The 24,805-nt window shown below is 42.4% G+C and overlaps 4 protein-coding genes across 5 annotated transcripts; 1 reads left to right on the top strand and 3 right to left on the bottom strand.

Annotated features, from left to right (window-relative positions):
• Nucleotides 1–37: 37 nt before the first annotated feature.
• On the bottom strand, nucleotides 38–8,608 carry pabpc4 (poly(A) binding protein, cytoplasmic 4 (inducible form)). Its single transcript, XM_047611493.1, has 15 exons — nucleotides 7,927–8,608; nucleotides 5,385–5,578; nucleotides 4,305–4,420; nucleotides 3,200–3,339; nucleotides 3,021–3,115; nucleotides 2,802–2,939; nucleotides 2,619–2,714; nucleotides 2,258–2,527; nucleotides 1,627–1,717; nucleotides 1,441–1,536; nucleotides 1,190–1,323; nucleotides 1,016–1,106; nucleotides 783–913; nucleotides 577–707; nucleotides 38–483 (listed from the first exon to the last, which is right to left on the bottom strand). Exons 1-14 carry the CDS (start codon nucleotides 8,117–8,119, stop codon nucleotides 600–602), a joined length of 1,893 nt encoding a protein of 630 aa, XP_047467449.1. The 5' UTR covers nucleotides 8,120–8,608; the 3' UTR covers nucleotides 38–483; nucleotides 577–599.
• A 1,429-nt stretch (nucleotides 8,609–10,037) lies between these two features.
• zpcx (zona pellucida protein C) lies at nucleotides 10,038–12,533 on the bottom strand. Its single transcript, XM_047611374.1, has 9 exons — nucleotides 12,079–12,533; nucleotides 11,887–11,999; nucleotides 11,747–11,820; nucleotides 11,502–11,673; nucleotides 11,319–11,424; nucleotides 11,153–11,238; nucleotides 11,023–11,087; nucleotides 10,189–10,945; nucleotides 10,038–10,112 (listed from the first exon to the last, which is right to left on the bottom strand). The coding sequence occupies exons 1-9, from the start codon at nucleotides 12,493–12,495 to the stop codon at nucleotides 10,091–10,093; spliced, it is 1,812 nt and encodes a 603-aa protein (XP_047467330.1). The 5' UTR covers nucleotides 12,496–12,533; the 3' UTR covers nucleotides 10,038–10,090.
• A 959-nt stretch (nucleotides 12,534–13,492) lies between these two features.
• tmem54a (transmembrane protein 54a) lies at nucleotides 13,493–18,411 on the top strand. Its single transcript, XM_047611318.1, has 6 exons — nucleotides 13,493–13,646; nucleotides 16,200–16,396; nucleotides 16,546–16,605; nucleotides 16,869–17,054; nucleotides 17,172–17,309; nucleotides 18,098–18,411. Exons 1-6 carry the CDS (start codon nucleotides 13,634–13,636, stop codon nucleotides 18,233–18,235), a joined length of 732 nt encoding a protein of 243 aa, XP_047467274.1. The 5' UTR covers nucleotides 13,493–13,633; the 3' UTR covers nucleotides 18,236–18,411.
• Nucleotides 18,412–18,531: 120 nt separating this feature from the next.
• Nucleotides 18,532–24,224, bottom strand: LOC125023804 (probable histone deacetylase 1-B). 2 transcript variants are annotated; one of them, XM_047611315.1, is made up of 14 exons: nucleotides 24,071–24,224; nucleotides 22,356–22,468; nucleotides 22,157–22,274; nucleotides 21,997–22,071; nucleotides 21,729–21,867; nucleotides 21,454–21,595; nucleotides 21,286–21,378; nucleotides 21,085–21,193; nucleotides 20,841–20,981; nucleotides 20,404–20,512; nucleotides 20,113–20,243; nucleotides 19,624–19,794; nucleotides 19,418–19,469; nucleotides 18,532–19,327 (listed from the first exon to the last, which is right to left on the bottom strand). In XM_047611315.1, the coding sequence occupies exons 1-14, from the start codon at nucleotides 24,120–24,122 to the stop codon at nucleotides 19,300–19,302; spliced, it is 1,473 nt and encodes a 490-aa protein (XP_047467271.1). In that variant the 5' UTR covers nucleotides 24,123–24,224; the 3' UTR covers nucleotides 18,532–19,299. The 2 variants fall into 2 exon arrangements, with proteins under 2 accessions (XP_047467271.1, XP_047467273.1); XM_047611317.1 differs by having other exon boundaries at nucleotides 19,642–19,794.
• Between the last annotated feature and the right edge of the window lie 581 nt (nucleotides 24,225–24,805).

The raw sequence follows: 24,805 nt of genomic DNA, 5'->3' as shown, positions 1-24,805 counted from the left end.
ATAAAATAATGTAACAATTAAAAGAAAGAACAACTGGTTCCCTTGATATATCATCCCTTTATTGAGAATACCACACACCCATGATAACATGATAGGATGAAGGAGTCCACCTTTTCAAATCAAACGTAAAGCTTCCAAGCAAAGTTTCAATTTAGAGCGAGGCTCATTTTCCTCGTAGAAAACCGTTTCTCTTCTTCGCCACAAGATTAAGGGCCTTCATTCAAAATTCATCCGCGTTATTGCTTTTGGCATTCAGTTTAAAAGTATTACAGAACTAACAAAAATTATGAACTGTAATATTTTACATGTTTTGTTTTTTACTCAAAATATTCAAGTATGTTTTAAAATTACATTTTCTATTTTTTTTATTTTTTTTTTCTCCCAGATTTTTATTTTTTATTTTTGCATATTTGTTCAGAGGACTCTGGTGTTTGGAGTCAGTGTAGTGTGTCTCTCCCCCGTCTCGGCTCATTTTTGTGCGCTCTGAAACGACACAAGTGACTTCGCATTAGGCTCACAAAATGGAAGTCAGAAAGCACGGATACAAAGAGCTTGACTGATTAAATATCGTCATACCAGGGCAATTCACCACGCGGCCTTCAGGATGTGGCAGTAGCAGCAGCAGCAGTAGGAGCTATGCCGCCCACTTTCTGGGTGGCGTCTTTCTTTGCTTGGTGGGCCTGCAGCACCGCGACAGCTTCTTCTACCTGCACAAACAACATTTAGCATGAATAGTGACACAGTGTGGCACGTGAACAATGCACAAGGAGGCGGTGAAGTACCTTTGAACGCAGGGATTCATGAGACTCCAGCATATGAAGCAATTCAGAGTTATCAATCTCCAGCAGCATGCCAGTGATCTTTCCTGCCAGGTTGGCATGCATGGCCTGAATCAGTGGGAACAGACGCTCGCCTGTTTAAAAAAAAAAAAAGGAAGGAGTAATAAATCAACCTAATGACAAGACAGGGAAGCATTACAATTTAGTCAGTTTAGTCACTGTGAAATGAGTCTTACCTAACATCTGTTTCTGCTCCTGGGGCGGTGCAGCAGCCAGCATGGAGGCTGTGAGAGGCTCCTGGCCCTGAACGTGCACAGCCGGCTGAGTCTGGAATTGGCGGACAAAGGTCAAAGTAAGGGAAGGTATTCATAGATTTGGGCGCTTGGTATGGCAGGAAGGTGACGTGGTACCTGCTGCAAGGCAATAGGCTGCACCTGCACCTGGGGGTTGGGGTTACGGACGCCAGTGGCGTATTTGTAAGGGGGCATGGCCCTGGGGCCAGGGACTCCCATTGAGGGACGAGGAGCCATGGACTGACCGGAAGCTAGCAACAAAGAGAGAACATTCAGGAGAATGAACAGGCTGTCTTAATAAATGTGTCTTTATAGCATTAATGACATCCCACGAAGCTGATTATGTCCATTGTCAACTGTGGACACACCTCGTGGGCCCTGTGAGTTGCCGCCGGGAGCCATGTGTCTCAGGTTGCCGCGGGGTCCTGGCTGACGCAGTGAGCTGGGAATTCCTTGGAAACCACCTGAAAGAGACAAAGATTAATAACTGCAATTGATTGAAATCATAACTTTCAGCATATTAAATGTTAAACACAGATACATCAATGGCTCACCTTGACCTCTACCTCCTTGTTGCTGCCACCTGGGGTTGGGTCGCATTTGGGCCAGCTGATTGGGTGCATAGTAAGTAGTCCTGTTCTGAGCCTAATGGGCATGAGAAAGCAAAATCTGCCATCAAATGACAACCAAAAGAAATCTACAGTTCAGTAGTCTGCTAAACTTCTCACTACCTTAACAACACATTTTAAACCCGCCTGATGCTGATGATGTTTTTGGCAACCATGGAAACAACAGTGGCTTTTTACCCCACAAGTTCATAAAGTTGTTAACAAAACACACTTCTCATTGTTAGGATTCAATTCAGGTCAGATCCACGCAATGAATGTAAACCTGATGTTTCTTTTCAGCTCATTTTTGGTCTCTACCAACTCCTGTAGTCAATATTAGGCTCTTTAGGTGCTAAATGCCAGTGCATGTCATTTTTTTAGAGAAACACTTGCCTGCAACAATAAAAGTAAGTATTAACTAAATATTACCTAATATGTAAAAATACTGTAAGTGAACTGTAGAGTGGGGTTGTCACTACAAATGGCTCCTTAAATATCATAGCAGTTATGCAGTCTGTAATAGAAAATATTAATGAGATTCTTTTTAAAACACATCTTTTGAATGTGATTCTCATACCTGAGGCACGGCGGGCATGAAGTAGCCACTGGTTGGCTGGAACTGATTAATGATGGCATTAGCTGGCATGGCCCTCATGCCAGCTATACGCTGCATGTACTGGTTGGTGAGGTGGGCTTTGCGCTCCTCTTTGCGCTGAGCGAGGGCGACGTAAAGGGGTTTGGAGCCAACGATACGTCCGTTCATCTCAGTCACGGCCTTGGTGGCCTCTTCAGGGGAGGAGAAGCAGACAAAGCCAAAGCCCTTGGAGCGGCCCTCCTCTAGCATCACCTAAAATACAGACAAGTTGTATCTGGGTAAGTTCAACAAAAACACTGCGTTGAGATGCCTCTTATTTAGCCGTTAAGCTGATGTCTCTTACTTTAGCACTTGTAATGGACCCGAATGGAGAGAACTCCTTACGCAGCTTCTCGTCGTCAATGGTGTCGTCCAGGTTCTTAATGTAAAGATTAACTCCCTGAAACAAAACACAAACTTCTTTAATTTACTTAAAAAACATGATTGCTTGGGTCAATTTGGAAAAAGACTATTTTTTTTATCAGACCTGATAACGACTGATTCTTTCTTGTTTGAGCAATTCAAACTTCCTCTTCAGCTCCGCCTGCCGCTCCATTTTCTTCTGAGCTCTCCCCACGAACACGGTCTTTCCGTTGAGTTCAGTCCCGTTCATGTCCTCCACGGCCTTGGGACGAAGCCAAACATATCAGAGAAAACTTCTAGCGCTTCAAAGTGCAGGTGGTGCTTTTCCACAAGCGTAAAGTACCTTGTTAGCGTCTTCATGCTTCTCATAACTAACAAACCCAAACCCTCTGGATTTGCCAGTGGGGTCTGTCATCACCTTTACACTGAGCGTTTTGCCTGCAAAGAAACAAACGTGGATGTCAGATTTCAGATCTTGACAGCATCAGGGTTTCGGAGTAAAACACGTGAACCTAAGTTTACCGTATTTATCAAAAAGCTCCTTCAGCCGATCGTCGTCCATATCATCCCCAAAGTTCTTAATGTAGACATTGGTAAACTCCTTGGCTTTGGCGCCGAGTTCAGCCTCCCGCTCCTTGCGAGATTTGAAGCGACCCACGAACCTGAAGATCAAGGGCGAGCAAATGCACTCTTTAAAATGGCCTCGACAAAGCCGAGAAAGCAAACCAGGCTCCATCTTTTTGACTTCCCTTTTCCGATCTTAAAACACGGGTTGCCACGGGGTGTCCGAATAAAGATGGAAACAAAAACTGACCCCGCGAGCACAAATGAAACGAGGACAACATCCACAAGACAAATTCACAGCTACACTTCAACATGTGACTCATCATTCCTGGGGCAAACAATGAAAAAAAATAATAAAAAAATCACCAAAATGCTGTTAATATCCCCAGCGGCAAGCAGATATGTTGGCATGCTAGACAGCACTGTTACAACCAACTTAAATCTTGATCCAGAACTTGATGAAGAGGTGGATGGAGAGGGATGGAGGAACAGAGTCTCACAGTACAAAGGAAAGCTGAGGAGGACCAAATGATCTTATATACCTTGCTACGATGACCTCTCCCCTTCCGCCATCCAGTATGGCATTCCTGCATTCGATCCATCACTAAAACACACAAGCGTGGTCATACACACACACACACACACAAACACTCTAAGATGGGTGACCAGCAAGTGGACTAATGAGGCAACAGAAAATGCATCTGGTATGGAGGAGAAGTAAGAGGATTTAGTCTGTTATCTCTCAGTTTAGAGTCTTCTGACTGGCGGCAGTAAGAGATGAGCTGATTAGTCATATTATTCACACACAAACTCACCAGTTGAAAGAAAGACACAAAATGTCAGTTCACTCAACACAAAAAAAACAAAAAAAAAACAGGCATGTTTATGCATTTGACACAATATATATCACGTAAGCTATAACCACCCTCAGATATATGAGTCCCTTCTACCTCTGGACTTCTAAGTATCAAAAAACTGTATAAAGTTGAGGCAAACGCCTCAGAAGTATCATAAAAATCTAACAACAACAAACACCCCAGTCCCAAGATGGTCAGACACTCACACCTTGCGGTCATTCAGGAGCATGCCGTTCATCTTCTCAATTGCACGATCAGCTGCGTCCTGGGTCTCGAAATGGACAAAGGCGTAGCCCTTGGATCCATTTTCATCACACACCACCTGCAGGAGAGGAAGCCGTGTGAAGGCAGGTACACAGATCAGCCACAACATTAAAACCACTGACAGGAGAAGTAAATAACACTCATCGTCTTGTGACGATGCAGTGTTCTGCTGGGAAACACTTGGACCTGGCATTCATGTGGGCGTTACTTAGACATGTACACAGACAAAAAAATGGTTTACATTATGTTGCCAGACAACCACAGGACACCCTCAGAAGGCTCATGTCTATTCTCTGATGAGTCACAACTGTTTTGGAGACACAAGGGAGACCTTGTGGTCATAGTATTTTGCTTGTTTAACATAAAGAGTGTAAATACCTGGACACAGCTAACCCACATATAACTAACATTACATTTTGTAGTTTTACAACTGGTGTTTCATCCATTGAAAAACACAATTTTCACTTAAGATTTGATTTTTCAGCATTTTCATTTCAGATGTTAGCTTTGTCTTGCCGTTTATAAATTTTTCATGCTAAGCAAACCGGTTCCTGGCTTCAAATCATCTTTACAATTTACAGAGTACCATCACTCTCATCACCTAAAGGTTGGCAAGAAAGCGAACAAAAGCATTCCCCCAAATGTGAAAGTATTGCTTTAGGCAGCAGTCGCGGTGACAAATGCCCTTTTCATCTATTTTTGTCATTTTGTACATCTGCAATTCCCCAAACAGTCAGTGTTCTTTTCTATACTTAGGATCCACGACAGAATGTAAGACAAACGGCAAAGTTCCCATGTGTTCCTGTTAAACTGAAGAAGTCGAGATGAGATGTGTGTTAAATTCGACTCCTTTTTTTGCTTTAAAGAGGAAGGTGCGCTGTTACTATCTTTTTTGTTGAAACTATGATGACAGATGACATACTGCATGTTGTGTCCCTCTGTGCGTGTGCTTAAAACTAAAAAGTGCACATGTAAAGTAATGTATGTGTTATTTCAAGCATTCATATTTGTGACAGTTGTACCTTGCAGGAGAGGATGTTTCCAAAGGCAGAGAAGGTGTCATACAGGGCTTTGTTGTCAATGGACTTGTCCAGGTTCTTGATAAACACGTTGCCCACTCCCGACTTCCTGAGGGAGGGGTCTCTCTGGGACCACATGATTCTGATTGGCTTGCCTTTCACCACGTCAAAGTTCATGGTGTCCAGGGCTCTCTCAGCTGGAGGGAGGGGGGACAGAGGGGTGTAGGGAAAGGCGACAGATGGTTGTGTACATGAAGCCTTACGGTTGAAAAACATGCCAGTCCCTCGTGTGTGCACGCTTCATGTGTTGTATATTTCTACTCTGCCGATAACACAGTGAAACAGGGATTATGGTGCAGCAGCTCACTTTAGCAAACTACATGAATCACTGAGCAGAGAAGCAGCATGAAGCCGAGTGCATTGAAACAGTTTGTCATTCTGTGCTGTGCATGTCACAATCCCTGTTGCCGGGCTATTAACAAGCCACATGCAACACGGTTAAGATATTGGAGAGTAGACCATGTGGCTGATGAGCTGCCAACGAGCAGCTGGGACAAGAGCAGAGGGCAGCTGCCCGATGGCCAGGTGGGAGCACATGTCTCCGTCTTCTGACTAACCACATGCTACTGGGCCATCCCAGACCAGTAGTAGCACAACAGACACATGCCTCATCAGAATATAGACTCAGACGATACACTGAAGGAGTAACATGTCAGCAATATAACTCTGCACATGATTAGATTATCCTGCCCTCTGCTGGCCCGGTTAAATCCGTTTATTCCGATTTCCTCTCAGTCTATTGCTTTGATTCTCACGTCATTGTGGGCACATGTGCCAAACATCCTTTTGTTCGGTCACTCCACAGTAACCGGCACACACACATGCACACGCGCAGGCCAGGCTTTCCAGCCAAAAGTGTCTGGTAAACAAAACGTAGCTGCCTTGCGTCTGCTGGCATCAGCAGTTTGGCTCGCAATTGTACTTCACAGCCCGTGTGCTCAGAGAAGGTGTGCGACCGCTGTCAAATATGTGGACTTCTGGAAGGTTCACAGAGGGAATCATCATCTTAAAAGGGCCGAAGCTGCAGTGCCCACTGATCACATGTCTGTAAATGATGTCCAAACGGAACACAAACAACGAAGTGGTTTTATAAAACGTTGACATTTCTATTATTGTTGACCACTTATCAGCTTCGTATTATGAAGCAGGCACATTTTGGGCTGCTCAGACTGGAGTTCTATATTTAGAGAGGGGTCCTGAGAGGTATGTGCTGGCATGGTGTGTGAGTAGAGCATTCTCTACCATTGATGGGGAAGAGACACGTTTAACAGGAATGCTCAGATGAGTAACACCAGGTCTTGTGAGCGTGCGACAGCAAGGTGGAGAAATCCAACAGAGCAGCTAGCGATCACAGTGCACAAACCACTTACAATTCTCCTTTGTCGTAGGTTATATTATTTGAATTATTCAGACAGGAGGGTACTGCTCCACAAGCACGTGCACAACCCCATTTAATCACCACCTCCCCACCCCCCTTGTGTCTACACCTCCAAAAACAAATGGTGTCTTCTCACTTGTAGCTCTTCTCACACTTATGAGGCAACGATCCTAACTTCCTAGAAGTGCTCTGGTTGGCTCTGGCTTCGACTTTTGGTAACAGAATCGTGCAAAGATTAGTTGTGACAGGTGTTTTCGTTGATACGCTGTTGGGTGGAGGGTGTCGGGAGGGGGGCTGTTCACACAATGTAAACAGTGTCACCGGGCCTCCAAAGAAAACCACAACACCTGCTACCTTTGCTCAAAGATTTGACGGCACTCGGTGTAAATGGAAATGCTTGGCAACAAAGGCACTTAATGACATTGCTCACACACTTTGATTTATAGATTTACAGAGACGTTTCGAGCATCATGAGAGACTGACAACCGGAATCTGACGTGATCAGGGTGTTGCAGATCAAACCAACTTAATCCCAACTGAAGCCACGGTTAAATCCAAAAAGAATAATATCTGTAATAATACCACACCTACCACACCTACCACACTATACACATTGATGCTCAACAATCAGGTAGCGTAGGGGCTCATCTTTTCTGATTATGGCAGCAGAAGGTAATAGGCATTAGTTTCATTGTCCCTTTAAATAGGAGCAGAAATGGGTCAATTTGATTTAATAAGAAAGATGCAGAAGGGAGATTCTGTTATAAGGTCCAATGCAATAACTGGTGGGAACCAAATTAGATCCGTGCCAACTTTTAAGAGACAAATCAAACTGTGCATGTGCTGAGGGCTCTAACTAAAGTGGAGACATATTATCATAAGAACTGGGACGTGTGTATATAGGTCAAATGGCAACCAACCGGTCTGAAATAATCATGACAGTTGTCCAGAACGCAAAAACGTCGCATCAGTCAGAATCCCACGCATTATTTGGACAGTCCTGGGACTGACATTGAAAACACATGGTGACATTGTCAATATTTACGGGATCCGCACATTCTGCAAGCCGCCATGCACGCTCACTGAGCATTATGTCTGGTTTCTTACCGTCAGCGGGCTGAGAGAAGTTCACGTAAGCGTATCCAAGCGACCGCCGGGTGATCATGTCCCGGCATACCCGAATGGAGAGCACCGGTCCGGCTGGGCTGAATTTCTCGTACAGCATAGCCTCCGTGATGTCGGGGTGCAGGTCGCCAACGTAGAGAGAAGCCATCGGATAACTCCCCGTCGCTGTGTTCATATCTCGGACTACACAGAATAAATAAAATCGGTGCTTCCCTCAGCAGAAAAGAGACAGAAAAAAAAAAAAAATGCCGATATTATCCGGGTCCGAACTGGGCTTCAGATCTCAATAAAAAAAAGACACGCTCAATACACAGCCGGCTCTCTGATCCAGCTTGTTGAGAAAATGTCGAAAAAATAAAAAATAAAAATTAAAGTCACGCTTAAGATCGACGTCTCCTGAAATATTCCTTCCTTTAAAGACGCAAACTTCGGGTTAAGCCCGAGGCCTTCTCCTGTTTGTATATATATATTTTTTTAAATTAATATTTTGCTATTTTTTTAAAAGGTTTCTTTTTTTCTTTAAGTATTATCGTGCTAGTTTTTATGAAGATTTTGTTGATTTTATATTTTTTATTTTATTTTTATTTTAAGTTTTTCAAGAACAGTGAGTTAGACACTCACGGTTGTTTTGTGGCTGGGGGCAAAGAGACTGCGTGGGGGAAGCATGGGCACTTTATAGGAGGGAGTCGGTGCGGAGGAAATAGTGGCAGGGTCAAACTTGGGATAGAAAAAAAATCCTAGCGGAGCATGCGGCGTAAAAGGGAGAGAGCACGCTGCTGGTGTCCCAACTACAGAGCCCAGCTCCCCACAGCGACATCTGGGTGGGAATACAGTTGACGTTCAATGAGGCATTAAGTGGAGAGGCGATATGCTTTTAATCCTCCTATTACTTCAAATTTATTAACGCTATTAATTATTTGACTCCAGCAATTTAAACCTCCAATAAAAATCACAATGACATTTTCCCAAAGTTTATGCGTCAGGTACTTTGACTACCGAAATTGCTCTTTAAATAAAAAAAAATAAAAAATCCCTCACAGCCCATATACTCCCAAAATACCCACTGCGTGACTATTAACATGCATATCCAGATAAAATCTCACTGACTGACCTTGAAAGTGATCAAAAAAAGCATATATAAACCATACACTGCCTGCCCAAAAATAAGTCGCCACCTTGATTTAACTAAGCAAATAGGTACAAGTCTCCTACTGGATAATTACTGCATGGGCTATTATCTTTCAGCTGGCAACAAGTTATTTAACACCAATTGATGCAATGGAGTAGTTTTATTTCTTTCAACCATGTCGAAAGACACATGCTGTGGTCGTGGAAAAGAAGTTAGTCTGAGAAGGGTCACATCATTGACATGCATCAAGCAGAGACATCTGAAGAGATTGTAGAAATTACATTAACAGTCCAACGCATTATTAAAAACTGGAAGGATAGTGGAGGACCATCATCTTCCAAGAAGAAATGTGGTCAGGAAAAAAAAAAAAAAAAAAAAAAACCTGATTGATGGTGATGGGCAATCACTGAAACTTTTGGTGAAATCAGATTGAACAGTAGAACTCAGGGCTATGTATAGTCAACATAAGAGTAGCTTTAATAAACTTGCTAATCGGGGGGGGGGTCAATTTGCTAGGGAGCATAAGACTATGGAGCAACGGAAGGTCTTGTGGTCTGACGAGTCCAGATTGACCCTGTTCCAGAGTGATGGGGCATCAGGGTGAGAGACAGATGATACCTGAACGACCAGAGTTCAGGGAGCTGGAGAAGGCTTTGCAGTGGTCAGACTCTCCCATCAAAGCAAGATTTTGGCAATAAATGAATGCAACACTGGATGAAAATAAATCTTGTGACATTGCAGAGGCTTATCAAAACAATGCCACAGTGAATGTGTGCAGTAATCAAAGCTAAAGGCAGTCTAATATTAGAGTGTGCAACTTTTTTTGGCCAGTCAGTGTAGAGACATGAAACACTGAATAGGGTCAAACTCTTTCCAAAGATAGAGAGAACTTTTGATCAGTAGCAAATACCCGCTTTATTTCTTGGCAAAACTTGTGAATGTCATTTCAGAATAAAACCATCTGTACTTTTGATCATCAGTTTATTTAGTTCAAGAAACAGTGTTAAGAAACTGAAGTTACTCCGCTTTGTCCATCCTCCTGAGTATAAGAGAAAAGATAATTAGTCACATGGTATATTCTGATTTTATCAGACCAAGAACCAGAAACTTTGTACCTCAACAAATCCAGGAAAGTTGAGCGAAACCCCTTCAGTCTGGGCTCCCGTCTTCTTTCCGTCCCCCCTTGTTGCTTCACTTCTTCCTCATAACTCAGCACCTGAGATCCATCTGCAACTTTGGAAAACTCAAGCTTCGAGCGAATTATTGGTTGATCATCATATGTGTATTCTTCAGGCATAACAGCAGCGTCCGTCTCTCTCATTTTGTTTAAAACATTGTGGCGAACATCATTTCTATTCATCTCTGCTGAGATCGATTTTTCCTCTCGGCATTCCTCTGCAATAGGAGAGTTGCATGGGTCTGGTCGCCCCGATTTGTCAACTAGGATGACACCGAGCTCAACTGGAACTGAGAAGTCGATGTCGTTGAACATTACAGATCTTTCAAGCCTGTTTTTTCTTTGGAAATCATCTACTATGACCGGCTCGTCTTGTGGCAGAATCGGCCATCCGTCAACCATCGTTAGTAAATTCAGGTCCCATGTGGCAGCATCTCTTTTCTGTTCATTAAAGAACAAGTGTATCTCGTTTGTGGGGTTATTCAGAGGAGATTCTTGATATGTCGGAGGCCGCAGCTCAGGGATGTCATTTGATGCGCCGTTGCTTGTCTGAATCTGAGCAGTCACGCTGTCCTCAGGATGAGAATTGATAATGTCCGTGTGAGCTTGTGGTTCAGAGTACAGACGCTCAGGACTCCTCTCACTGTCTTCATCCACAACGACAAAGGGACCAGCGCTGACAAAAGTCCTGGCCTCTGAAATGACAGACTTGCAGTGAGTCAGACTAATTTACTTGAATACCAACTTTGCTGAACTGATTGAAAACCCTCACCAGGTAGGCCTTTACACTTTGAGCTACAGCAGTCGCACACCTCTACGCCACTTAGTTCTTCCCATCTGAAAGGAAAGTCTTTGTATCATAGCAATAAAAATAAACCCAGGCACAATGTCTACACAAATACCTTGATTGAAGCGGATTGTAGTTGCAGGATTTTGAACTAAAGGTCACACCCTGGTCTGAGATGACAACACTACAGTGGACATACAGCTTCAGAGGAGAAGAGGGTTCACAAGGTTACACAGAAGAACAAAAACAGAACACAGAACAGCAAGCTTTGAAAACCTTACCTCAGATATTAGATAAGACGTGTTTAGAGCGAAGTTAACCACATCTGCTCTGTTAGAGGCTACAAACTGCACAACAGCATGGTGAGCATGCATGGCGACTGAGCACCTGGCAGAGAGAGAAACGTTACTTCAGGTGATTAGAATCCGAGACTGAACCGTGGCGATGAATTCCTGACTGCTTACCCTTTATTCATTACAACAGCATGCCGCGGTCTAGTCTGAGGCTCAGGGGATGCCGAGACAAAGCAGGACTGGATGAAAAGTTGCTGGTCTGGCCTAGTTTTGGCAAAAACCTGGAGGTTAACACCCTGGCCTCTTTTGTAGACATTTGAATCTGCTGCGCTGGTCCAGGATGCTGCAGGAGAAAGAAAAACACTCAGGTCTATGAACAAAAGAGCGCAGATGGACGACATAGTACGTTTACTCACAATTCATGGCTCTGATGCAAAAGCTCCCATCATCCGCAGGTGGTCTCGAGACAAATTGTGGACTATAGTAAGGCCTGAAACCACACATTAAATTTTAGTATGGCAAATATCCTGACATTTCGATAATGCAGGCAACGCACCTCTTGGGGACGCATGAGATGTATATTGTGGAGAAAGTTTGCCACCAGGTGGGGAGAGTTTGTTTAAGATTCAAGTGGAGAGAGTTGGTGAACCTCTCCAAACCATTCTGCACCTGGAAGACAGCATGTTTTTATAAAAAAAAAAAAAAAAAAAAAAAAAAGTAGTTGAAATTAAGAAAATGGCTTATTCACCTCACGTGTGGTACCACACTGATCAAAACCATAATCGAAGATTAACTGGTCTGGTAGTTCTCTGTTGCTATAGCAGCCATTGCCCAGTTGTATTTCCTCTCCAGTCAATGTCAGACCGTTGGTTCTCTTATCAACCAGCAGAGTCATCTTAGAGTCATCGCAAAACACCTTAACTTTGGGAACCGTCATGATGGGAGGCAATTCACCAAGCAAATGAAAGTCAGGGGCACGGCTTCCCCAGGAGCTGAAGATGGTGTCAAAAGGAACTAAATCGAAATTTCTTTCGTTTGGAGGACGCATGTGTTCAAAAAATCTTGCAAAATCCTGGGAAACCACAGCATCCAGATATCTTATTGCAGATCCAGCGACGATTGAATGTGCAAGGACGAGGCAAAGCAATATGTGTATTGCCCCCATTGTCTGCCTCACACCAGGACAACAACTCTGAGGGCCTCCTGACCAGAGTGCCATTAATAAGGAGCTGAGACCAAAAGCGACAGGTGTTGGAAATCAAGCAATTGGGTCTGATGGCCGATGATTGAGAAATCTCTTCACATGACCGCAGCCAAACATGCTGATGTGACTTTGATTGTGAAACAGGAACTTGTCTACTTTGTTCTTGTTATTTCCAAAATAATTCAGAGATTATGATCCAACAGCTGCACTAGTCAAATAAAAAAAATTGTTACTGCACACGCTTGATGAAAAGTCTCACCTGTATTGTCTGTGAACATTCTCAATCATCCAAGTCAAGTTATATTTAAAGCAGAGCTAACACAGAAGCATCAAACCAGTTCTGAACTGCATGTGTACTGTGCTCCGAGATTCTCAGCATTACATTTGATGTGACTGTGATATTCAGTGGTGTCACATTCCAGGTTTTAATCATGAAACTGTTTGGTTTGTTTTTACATGTTTTATCGGAGAAATATGTTTCATTTATTCACATTAGATAGATCAAACATCAACAATCAAAACATGTAAAGTAATTAAGAAAAAAAGGCATAAATTGGGTTCACGTCACATTCACATCTGTCATTGCAACCACTGAGTGTAGTACAGTATGGGTTACGGTTAACAGCATAATCTCTGGCCCTCAGAGCCCCCACATAGCAACACAGGTTCTTCATGATAGATACATATTTTACTGTTGACATAGTGAAATCATACTTAAAAGAAAAACACTTCCTGATTGGAGCTCAACCTGCCATCATGAATCTGTGATCTCTGACTATAAACAGACTGTGGAATCGTGTGCCCCTCCCGATGAGGAGTTAGCTTTAGTGAAACCTATTTTGTTTTTAAACTTTCCGTAGAGACTTTCTTTTAGACACCTGAATATCAATGCCTGGCGCTGTATTTTTCCCAAACATGTCACCTGTTTAACACGTACTGGGGCGGCGCTTACGCAAAGGTAAGTCCCAAACGGCGCATGCGCGCTCACAGGTGAAGCGGCAGAGAGGAAGACGAAAAGGTGCGGTGTCAAAAAAGCTGACAATTATGACTTTAATACACTTTTCCAAGTGATATGATCTGAGGGGACATACAATCCAACATGGTTCATATGGGTAAGTCAACTTTTGTGTGTTTTTTTCTTTAATAACACTAGCGGTTAGATCCAGGGACATGTTGCGGGTTGAAGGTTTTAGGCGTGGTCTGTAGGAAATTGGAAGCGCTCAAAAAAGTGGATAATCCAACCTTTTATGTAATTTACGCCACACACTGTAACATCTCATTTCTGTAAACGAAGAGTTTGTGTTGTTAAGCCTCACTTTGGTGTAGTATTTAAAGTTTCCCCTTTGTTAACTGTTGACTACGGGATGCAAATCAGTTCTTTAACATAAACAAAATTGGAGACGGTGTGAAAAAAAAAACTAGCCCAAACTACAATTGCACAATATCTCATTGGAATATTGTAGCCTATTATTATCACTAGACCTATATTAAGATAATCGTGTGCATAAATAGATGAATACCATGGTTATTATCAGTGGTCGAAGTACTCACATCTTTTAGGTAAAGGTCTCAGCTGTTCTATTCTCTTCTGTTTATATGTGTTACAGTTTTAGATTATCGGTGCATTTGCATAAGCGGCATTTATATGATGTAGGTGACCTAGGTTAATCTGATTTATTTTGTATTCTGTCAGCTGGCTCAATCTACTGTGCATTCATCATATCATTCAAGAAATCCTATCCTATCCCAGCCAATTACACCCTAGAGTTTTTGTAAGGGGTTGTACACTAAAGCGGCAATGTGATGAAGTAAGAGTAACAATATTATGACCCCAAACACTAGTATTTCCACAGCACCCCCCTGTAGGAATGACTACGACAGACCAGAGGAAGGTACTGTATGTGTCTCTGTGTGCCAGACCCCTCAGGCCAGGTTAACATGGTGGTGAGTGTTTCAAGACCCCACCCAAAGCTTTATCTTCTTTGGCTAGGGTTTGACTTACAGCACATGGCCTCTATTGGGGGTTGTTTTGCCCTTTCTCAGAGGAAGTAGCAAAATAGTGCAACGCAAGCCTGCACAGACCAGAGCTGTCACCATAGCCGCAGCATACTGCTGCTTGCAGGGGATGAGATGTTCAGCCGCCTCTGCAGGGGTCGGGGGGTAATTGCCGCGACTGCAGGGTGTTGTGAGAGCGTGCTAACCGCTGCCCCGCTTCCCTTTTGCTGAGCTGAAACCACAACACTGCAGAGTTAAGTCTGCAGTTAATTCACCAGTATTTCAAATGAGTTTTAATAAACTTGTGTGCGCAGTGGTCTTGAAACAACATGCAGTGCTGCTTAAAAGCACTTGCACCCCTCCGAATTTTCTACATTTCTGCAAAAAAAAAAAAAAATGCTGCTGAAATATTGTACTAATATTTTCATTTACTCGAGAAAATGAATCATTTGTTCGTATCCGTGACTTGCAAAAAGCTAGTGAACCCGTGTTTTCAGTATTTGGTGTGACCTGCTTGTGAAGCAAGAACAGCAACCCAACATTTCCAGCAACTTCTAATCAGTCGTCTGCAGCAGCTTAGAGGAATTTTAGCCCGTTCCTCAAACAGTTTAAATTCTGAGATGCTGGTGGGTTCCCTCATATGAACTATTTGCTTCAGGTCCATCCACAAGGTCTTGACAATTTGACTTGACCATTCTAAAACATTCAATTAGTTCTTCTTTCATTCTTGTAGAACAACATATGTGCTTGAGCATGTTGTCTTGCTGCGTGACCCATTTTCTCTTAAGATTAATTTTCTTTCAATTTGCTGGGATAATTCATCGCTGGTATAAAGACTGCAAGACGTCGTGGCTCAAATGCAGCAAAACAGGCACTTATCCAGGTTTCATGGAAGAGATTAGCTTCTGACGGTAGAATGTAGTGTTATTTATTCTCCAGACATGAACTTCTCATTTAAACCAAATCATTATTGTTTGGTCCGTCTGCAAAACATTTTCCCAAATTGTCCACTGGCTTTTTCACATGACGTTTTGAAAGGTTCTCTCTGTCCTTGCCACTCTGCCCTGAAACACCATGGTTGTTCAGTGTTCTCCTGGTGGTGGATTCATAAACATTAACATTAGCCAATGTGAGAGAGGCCTTGAGATGCTCTGAAGTAAACCTGAGTTCCTTTGTGACCTCTGGGACTATTGTGTGTCTTGTTTTTGGAGTGATCTTTGACCACTCCTGTGGAGGGTAACAGTCTTCTTAAATCTTCTCCATTTGTTGCGTGACTGTGGATTTATGAATTCCAAACTCTTTGGGTCCTCAGAAAGCTGCTTAGTCTGTTTACTTGTTATCCTAGAGGTGCACTTACTTTTGCACCTTTCACATAAGAAATATTGACTTATTTTTCTGAATAAATTAATGCAAAAGCATTACATTTCTTTATCATTTGGTTGGTTTCTCTTTGTCGACTTGCAGGACTTTGGACAGATTGAAAATCTGCTGATGTTTTCAGTCATTTTTATGCAGAAATGTAGGAGGTTATGAGGTGTTCAAATACTTTTAAGCTGCACTGTATATGTACAAGGATGGGCTGTTGTTTACCTTTTAGATTAAGGCCATAATTCTCAAAGCTAAATGAGTCTATGAGATCAGACTCACATTTTTGTTTTTTTGTATTTTAGGAATATGCTGCGCCAGCCTCAAGGACAACAAAGCCTTGATGAAGATGGGGCTGGGGCTGGTGATGGCGGGCCATGTCAACTTTCTTCTTGCAGCACTGGTGCACGGTGCTGTGCTCAGGCACATCAGCGTGCACAAAAGAACCCGAACTATGGTGTATGCCATCGCTAATGTCATTGCCATTGTGGCAGGCCTGCTGGTAAGTTTTAAATAGATGGGTTTTTACCTGTTTACTGCAATGTCTTAAATAATGTGGTGAGTAAATTAGATGAGTCTAAATCCTTAACCTGCACCACTGTATTATCTGTCTTTCATGTCTTTCTTCCCACATCCCTTTTGTGTCCACAGGGAATCATCGGTGGAATAATCACCATTGTCCTGTCCAAAAACAAGAAAAACAGGATCCTGGTAAATACCGTTCCCTCCTTTTTACACAGCTCCTCCCTCCCCCCTCCTACCTCCTCCTACGGCAATTGTGTCATACCAGTTCCTGTCAGAACCTGCCCTTTGTTTTGCCTTTTTTTTTTTTGAACGTGAATGTTAAAATTCAGTTTAAATCTGCAGCATTTTATGCAAACGGGAAATCATTTCATGGTGGGCGTGTTATCGTTTATATGGTTAAAATGTCTTTTACTGCTTTACTTCATGTTTATGCGTTGCTGTCCTTGCAGAGATGGACCCTGTTGGTCTTCAGCTTCCTGTCAGGTCTCTTGGCAGTTGCCTCCGCCTTGGGCTTGTCAGTGTCGTTGGTGAAAGCTCTTCTTCATAAAGGAAAGATCCTGCTAAAACTCTGCGCGTCTGCAGAGGATATCGCTTCCATCACATACGAATGCTCCTTTGACCCCACCCGTATCTATGTAGGTTGAATGCAGAAGTTTATCCATTATCCGGCTTTGATACTGATATGAACTGCTGACTAAAGAAGTGTGTAGTGATCCATTACGGTGTGGGATTCATCTCCCTTGTTGTTTCAGGAAACCACAATCATTCTGTGGGTGCCTCTCATTTTGATGTCCCTTGTGGAAACAGTGTTCTCCTTCCGCGTCTTTGCTGTCTGCACTTCATCGCTCTACCTCTGCCCGTGCAGGAAGAAACCGCTCCAGGCCAAGAGGGTAAGCTGCCGTCAGCCCACCTGCCACGTTTACACGGACGACATTTCAGTTGGGGGGGTTAACTTAGAAAAATCCGTACGGCTCAAACCAAAGACAGAGGTTGCTGTAGCCACGACTCCTCCTCTGACAGTCATGTTTGATGAGTCACAAGACTTGAGTGAAATCATACTCACACTCTAACACTTCAGTTCTTTTATTATAAAACGAGATCACACCCAAGTTTCAATGGTGAACTGACCTAGCCTCATTATGTCCTCAAACAGCCCTCAACCACTTAGAATTAATACGGACAAATTGGTGTCAGTTGTCTAGACCTGCTGACGTGACAGGCGACAGTGTGGTAACTGTGGCTGGCATCTCGCTCTATCTCAGTCCACAATCACATGACTTGATACTGACGCCCAGGGAGCAGTTAGAGGGGATCTAAGAGAACCCATGGGCTCACTAAGCTGTTCATCTAGATCCACAGCACATTAATATATATTTTGACCTATTACTCTGAAGTGACATTGCAAATTATTTTTCATATCCGACTTGTATCACTGGCACAGGCTACTTCCTGGTCTACTCTAATTTAAAATGAAACACAACCAGCCTTATAGTCAAATGTGTTCCCCCAAAACATCCTAAAAATATTAGTAAACACATTCAAATTGTATGTAAAAACTGTGTGTTGTTAGGATTGACCCTTATCACACCTTTGTAATACTAGAGAAATATTCCACTCATGAAATAACGAATGTGCCGTCCTTCTCTTGTGTGAAGTTACATGTTATGTTATGTTTCAGGTTCGCATCCAGAGAAATGTCGAAATCTCAGCATCACCTCCAGCACGAGATCCAGACAGCGACATAGAAGCTGAGCCTGCGGAGCAGGAGGATCTGCTGGACGACAGCACTGTAGTGGAGCAGAGCGAATGGCTCTGAGTTGAAGACTACTCGTCTCAAATGGACAAAACCTCATGTCATTGCATGTGCATGTGTTTTTCTTTTAAGATTGATTTTTATTTGATAAAATATTCATTTTTTTTTTCTTTTTTGTTTGTTTGACATTATGTTTTGTATCGATGTTATCTTAAAAATACAGAAAGCTGCCACCTGTATTTAAAGTCGTCTTTCTAAAACCAAGTTGTCTTTTATTCCACAGAAATTCCACTTTATTATCTTATTTAAAAGAACTAAAGAAACCGTTGGTGTGTCAGATTAAAAGGACATTCACAAACTTATTTATCGAGTACTTTTACTAACTTTTTCAGAATACAAATATTTACAACATATGAATTCTGACACTGGTCTTGTCTCGCATTAGACATTCAGGGGGGGACTGACACCCAGTATCATTGAGAGTCAGAATGTTTTCAACATTGCAGGGCGGACATTTGCCAAACAAGTCAACACGTTGGTAAAGAAATCGTACTAAACCATAACCTAAAATAGAAGAATGTAATTTACTTATAAGTCTGTTCATGAATACAAAACCCCCTCACTGACCACGGCAGATAAGACCAGTGCCACAAATATATTACAGAAAAGGATCTATTGTACCAACATGCTTTAAACTACATACTCAAAGGCACAGGACAAATGTGGAACTGAAAGACATAAAATAAAGTAGCCAAAATATCTATGATTTAAATAAGTTAAATCCATCAGATATATAAAAGCAGACGTGCTGAGCTATTTTTTTTTTTTTTTTTTAACAGTTGTTCACTGGGGAAGAAACAAGTAACATAGCATCAAAAAAGAGTCAACGCAAAATAAAGAAAGTATACAAAAACAATACTCAAAAATTTTACTTCAGTCCATAAACAGCAAGGTTAAAAAAAGTGTCCTAGAAAAACAGCATAAAACATCCCATTTTAAGGGGGTAAGATCTCACTTGAGAGTCCACCGTTTCCACAGTGGCAGTCTGCAAAGATGATTTATTCGAATAATCTTGATTTTAGATCCATTGCAATCGGTTGTATTGACATCACTGGGTGCTGAGGACCTTATGGTGTCTTGGACTCCTCTTTAGGCCTAAGGGACCAGAATAAGGAAATAGTTAACACTGCCCACAAGCCACCTCCTGGACAACACGGTCAATTTGTGTGTGCAGTGCTTTCTCACTTGGATGTGTCCATTTTCTCCTCCTCTGGCACCTTCTCTTCTTCCTTTACTTCTACAAAAAAGACAACACAGAGCAGTGATAACAGCAGCCTCCATTTTGGATGAGATGAATGAAAATTCAAGTTAACTCATAAGGAGTACTAAAAACTCCTACTAAACCACATGAAAGGGAGATGGATGAGAATAAAAAAAAAGTGAATAGATACCTTTTGTTTCCTCCTCACCTTTCTTCTCCTTTTCTTCTCCCTCTTTCTCTCCTTCGGTTTTGACCCGCTTGGCTTTCTTGAAGCTGGCTGCGTTTCTGCGGCCTCCTTCACCTTCATCCTCAGAGTCAGAGAACTCCTCCTCGCACGCTATCCTCTTGTCATGAGCGCGGACTGAAAGTTATTAAATGACAGTCGACTTAAAACATGCTAGCCTGCTGTTTGGTAAGTAACTGCAAGAGAACTGATCTGGGACTTGTAGGGAAGTAAACAGACTTATAGCACTTTTAGATCCAACTGTTGTGGGAACTTTGAAGCCAACTACCCATTGAGAAGCTCCCTCAAGAACTACACACCTACAACATAATATTTTAAAGCACCGTTCAGAAGTTTGACCAACCAACATACATTTAGATCACTCAGGGTTCATCTAGGGCTCCTCCGAGTATCTACTCTGAACTAAAAGCTTCCTCCTATGTGGAAGACTCTTACTGGATATGCGCTTGTTGGGATCCTCCTCCTCCTCGTCTCCACTGTCCTCCTGTACAGCATCCTCTGGGATGGCCTGCATCTGAACTCCAGGGGCATGAGGAAGCATACGCAAGTTCTCAAACAAGCGCTGCCTAGAGGATACAATGGAGAGTTTAATAAACTAACCACAAACAAAGATAAAAGAGAACTACATTAATCATAATACCATCATGTACTCATTTCAGTCAAATCACAAGAAACGTGAAAATTGTTAGTAACTCAACCACCTCAGTGTTGGCGTAATAGACTTACTTGATCTTCTCCAGGTAGTCGTTGGTGTTCTGATTGGTCATGTTGGAGGGACTGATGTGCAGCTTGAAGTCTGGCCCAAAGTACTCAAAGTAGTCGTTATATGGGAGCTCTGTGTAGTGGAGACACGCTTCTGTTAAACTCATTTTATTGCTTATAGGATGCCGTTTTTAGACTCCTTCTGTTCTTCGACAGAGTCTACTGCTATAGCTTCATGGTAGGGCTACATACAATATATATAATACTTCATTAGTTAACCATTTGTCCAAACTATGGCACACAAGAAATGTCTCAACAATTTGGAACAGCCCCAAAGATGTCTGAAAATAGCTCTAGGGTTCAGCTTTAACTGGTTAATAAATAATTCATTTTTTTTATCCACTTTATTTCTGATATGTTTAAAATGTTTAATAATTCTATTCAGTGCAACAGAGACATACCATTAGGGATGGAGCTATCCAGGGCTACAGCAGTCTCATATGTCCAGCAGCGTGCCACGTTACGGATGGTGTAACCTCCTCCACCCAACATCAGCAGCGGCAGGTTGAAGCTCTTCATGTACTCCACACACTTAGCGTGGCCTACACGCATGGCAAGAAAAGAATTAGTAAAACCAGGAGGACAAAACTCTATGGACCCTCAGTTCATTCACGAATGTTAAGGAGCAATCTTCTTGTATGTTACCTTTTATGGTGAGGTTAAAGCAACCAAGCCTGTCTCCAGACAGAGAATCAGCTCCACACTGGAGAACCACTGCACTGGGCTGGTACATCTCCATCACCTTGGCCATAATCTAAACAAACAAACAAAGGTATCAAGAATAAGAAATAAGAAAGTCAAATGAGATCTCCACTATCAACAGATACCAGGATTTTATTGACTCACGGGTTTGAATATGGCTTCATATGACTCATCGTCAATGCCGTCCCTCAGTGGGTAATTCACAGCATAGTATTTACCCTTCCCAGCGCCAATGTCCTACAGAGAAACAAGACGAATGTCAGCTGACTGTATGTTCACTTTCAGATTAAACTGTATTTATACAAGACGTACCCTGAGGTCACCGGTGCCAGGGAAGTACTCTCCATACTTGTGGAAGGACACGGTCATGACTCGGTCTGTTGTGTAGAAAGCCTCCTCCACACCATCTCCATGATGGATGTCAATATCTATGTACAGAACTCTCTGGTGGTATCTAGAAAGAGGGGACGCACCTCTGAGTACAGCTATTTCTCATCTTCGAAAATATCCACCACTGATGCACCATAATTCCTGCTGAGTATCAGTCAAAAGTGTATATGAGCTGCTGATCCGGGTGTTTTACTCACTTCAGTAACTCCAGAATAGCCAGGACGATGTCGTTGACGTAGCAAAATCCGGACGCCTCAGACTTCTTGGCGTGATGCAGACCTCCAGCCCAGTTGATGGCAATATCTGTCTGCTGCTTGTTTAGCTTGACGGCACCAGCTGGAGCACAGTGGGCAGAGTTAAGAATCGGCCTCTACTGATCTTAACAGATTACTGGGGCAATGACTGCATGATTACTGCCTGAGCCTGCACGGCTTTCTGGGAATTATTGGAATGAAAACAACTCACCAACGGAGCCCCCTGCTGAGAGCTGGCAGAACTCGAACAAACCGTCAAACACTGGACAGTCCTCTCCCACATTAACTGTAAAGCCGGGGAGCAGAATTGATCAGTCAAGTTGCGCGTGTGAAGTTACACAGTCAAGCTTAACTACACAGACGCGACTTACATCTCTGCATCTGTTTGCTGTATTCTGACATGTTGTCTGGTCGGATTGAGCGCAGGAATTTGATGTAGTCATCACTGTGATACTTGGTCATCTCCTCTCCGCTGGCTTTGTGTGGGCGCTGAAATACAGACGACAAATCAGTCCTTCTGACATAACAACAAGTCAAGTGACCTGACAGAGTAACTTTAATTTCTCATACATATATCTCCATCTTCCTGTAGAGGCCATAGTTGAGCAACAGGTTGTGCGTCATGCGGATTCTGTGGGGCTTCATGGGATGGCCCTGGCCGTAGTAATAGTTTCCAACATCACCTAAACATGAGAAAAAACAAAACACGTTGAATCAATTTTACCTTTGCAAATCACTTGCCAGTTGATTAGATACACTAGTGAAAACAAATACATTCTAACATATCCGTGCTGCACTAAACAATGGAACAAAGTGGGTGAAATTTTTGATCATTTGGGAGGGTGTCGTTTATGGAGCTATTAAAGTAACTGAATTCAACATCAAAGTGTGTCTGTTATTTAACCCACTGACTGTAAAAGGGCTGCCAAAATAATAGAATCATATGTCAGTACAACACAACAAACCCAGTGTTTCAGCAGGTTTGAACAAGTGAAATATGACATTTAAAACCTTTTAAAGACCTATATGAGTTCAATTTAAGATCTAAGCGAAGTATGAAATAAAAGGAAAATCAGAAATCCAGACTTTCAAAATAACAAAATTTATTGTCATTCAACTATCAACTCAGGACATCCCTGGGGTGGGCTCCACAAATGAGGAACATAAACATAATAGGCCAGGCCAGAGGAGGTCACATTATAGATGAAGCGGTAAATGGACAGCAGGATTTAAAGCTTGACTAAATGTGATTTAAGACCTACAATGCAAAATCTGCATTTGCAATCACATGATAACTGGCATTTTTTAAGACTTTTTAAGAAAGCGGAAACCCTGCAAACTACAACCTAAAACACAAGAGAAACTCTGTCTCTCTGTTAAACACAAGCTGAATACCATAACCTTCACAGAAAATTAATGCAGGACTGAGGTAATCCAACTGTTTGCACTGGTGTACCTAATGTACTGGCAAATGAGCGTATGTATCGTCCCTTCTGCGAAGAAAAAAATGAAAAATAGTGCAAGCATTCAACTATCCTATCATGTCTGTGAAGGTTAATCCAGGCCATGCTATAAAAAGTGTTTTTTTTTTTTTTTTTTTTTTTAAAAAAAGCAACTGGACTTGTTGAGTTTGTTTGAGAAGGTGTTTATCTTCAGTTGTAAGGGACTGGTGGGAAGGTTGAGGTTTATATAGACAAATCTGTGGGCAAACCCATCAGAAACTTGCCTGACCAGAAACTGGTGCAATTAATTTTCATTATCCTACCATGCATGTGTGTGTTATGGACTTCTAACTATCCCAGTCAAAATACTGAAAAAATACACTACACAAACGCACCGGCGCTTTGGTAAAGAAGTGATTTATATCGAAGAAAGAAAACTATTTTCCCCACGAACTATCGGCGGCACTTGAAGGCAGCACCGTGAGCTCCGTGTTAACTAATTACTGACAATGAAGTACTCATATGCACATTGTTAGCTCGCACGCTAGTAACGGCAATTAACCCCGGATAAAGTACTAATGCCCGGATTAAACCGAACTATGTTGTAGTGCAACGGCGGAAATATTTAGGGGAAGTGAGCAAATACAATTAAGACCCTGCGTGGACATTATCTGAGGCTGAGATGATGAGAGCCGCCTGCGACTCAAGCTAGCTGCGTTAGCCTGGCGTGCCACATTAGCAGGAGGTGAAACTAACCGTAAGTTAGCCTGCGTCGGTGCACGGTGGAGGGCTTCATTGGCCAGTGTGCGGTCTGTATGGGGTGCAAGGTGCGCGAGTACTCACCATCGTAGTAGTAGCAAACTTTTTTCTTTGTTCCTTGGGAAGTAAGCGCCATTTTCCGTGCTGGCACACACCACACACAGGAGGCGAGACAACAGCGACAGGAGGCGGAGAGGTGGAGTTTTAACGGTCAACGACAGGGGGCGACAGAGGCGCGATGTTAGCGACCGTCGGAGTCGACAATAAGAATAAATTATTTTAACGATTTAGTATTACTACCTGCTCAGCAGTGGTGGAATGAATATTTAGACCTCGTACTTGATTGAAGGTAGCAATACCACATCACAGACACTCAACTGAAAGTACACGCTCTGCTTTCACACGGTAACTTAAATCTAAACAAAATCTGCAGCTGAGAACCTCGTCATGCAGCAAAATGATGCCTCTGCTGTTGTTGTTATTGTTGTTATCATTGCTATTATTTTAGTTTTCATCATGGTACGATCACTTTGAATCACAACAACACGCACTGATTTTGAGTCAGCGTTTCTATGATGCGTTTGGCCAGGAAAGCTCATTCTTTCCCTTTGTGCATTTGTTACATGTTTTATATGACAATACATCATCATTCGTGAGATTATATTTTTTTGTAAGTTGTAAAAGTCTCTAAAACCAGCAAGTGACGTCTACGGTGTTATGGGTCAAATATATATATTTAATTTGATCTGTGGATCAAATTTGGCTCTATTTACACTTTTTTTAGATGAAAATGAGCTGGTGTATTCAATAAAAGGGCTG

This window comes from Mugil cephalus, chromosome 17 (assembly GCF_022458985.1).
Source record: "Mugil cephalus isolate CIBA_MC_2020 chromosome 17, CIBA_Mcephalus_1.1, whole genome shotgun sequence".
Lineage (NCBI taxonomy): Eukaryota > Metazoa > Chordata > Actinopteri > Mugiliformes > Mugilidae > Mugil > Mugil cephalus.
This window is presented reverse-complemented; position numbering and strand designations above follow the sequence as displayed.

What these genes read in the sequence shown, in the direction of transcription:
- LOC125023804 (XM_047611315.1), bottom strand. Translation starts at nt 24,122, where the DNA reads ATGGCGCTTACTTCCCAAGGAACAAAGAAAAAAGTTTGCTACTACTAC. An exon ending in CAGCAAACAGATGCAGAGAT is followed by an intron (nt 22,072 to 22,156) that starts GTAAGTCGCGTC and finishes CCGGCTTTACAG; the next exon opens with TTAATGTGGGAGAGGACTGT. An exon ending in TCCCAACAAGCGCATATCCA is followed by an intron (nt 19,795 to 20,112) that starts GTAAGAGTCTTC and finishes AATAACTTTCAG; the next exon opens with TCCGCGCTCATGACAAGAGG.
- pabpc4 (XM_047611493.1), bottom strand. Translation starts at nt 8,119, where the DNA reads ATGAACACAGCGACGGGGAGTTATCCGATGGCTTCTCTCTACGTTGGC. An exon ending in GGTCCATTACAAGTGCTAAA is followed by an intron (nt 2,528 to 2,618) that starts GTAAGAGACATC and finishes TCTGTATTTTAG; the next exon opens with GTGATGCTAGAGGAGGGCCG. An exon ending in ATGAATCCCTGCGTTCAAAG is followed by an intron (nt 708 to 782) that starts GTACTTCACCGC and finishes TTGTTTGTGCAG; the next exon opens with GTAGAAGAAGCTGTCGCGGT.
- tmem54a (XM_047611318.1), top strand. An exon ending in CCATTGTGGCAGGCCTGCTG is followed by an intron (nt 16,397 to 16,545) that starts GTAAGTTTTAAA and finishes TTGTGTCCACAG; the next exon opens with GGAATCATCGGTGGAATAAT. An exon ending in AACCGCTCCAGGCCAAGAGG is followed by an intron (nt 17,310 to 18,097) that starts GTAAGCTGCCGT and finishes GTTATGTTTCAG; the next exon opens with GTTCGCATCCAGAGAAATGT.
- zpcx (XM_047611374.1), bottom strand. Translation starts at nt 12,495, where the DNA reads ATGGGGGCAATACACATATTGCTTTGCCTCGTCCTTGCACATTCAATC. An exon ending in AGTGTGGTACCACACGTGAG is followed by an intron (nt 12,000 to 12,078) that starts GTGAATAAGCCA and finishes GCTGTCTTCCAG; the next exon opens with GTGCAGAATGGTTTGGAGAG. An exon ending in CGTCTTATCTAATATCTGAG is followed by an intron (nt 11,239 to 11,318) that starts GTAAGGTTTTCA and finishes TCTCCTCTGAAG; the next exon opens with CTGTATGTCCACTGTAGTGT.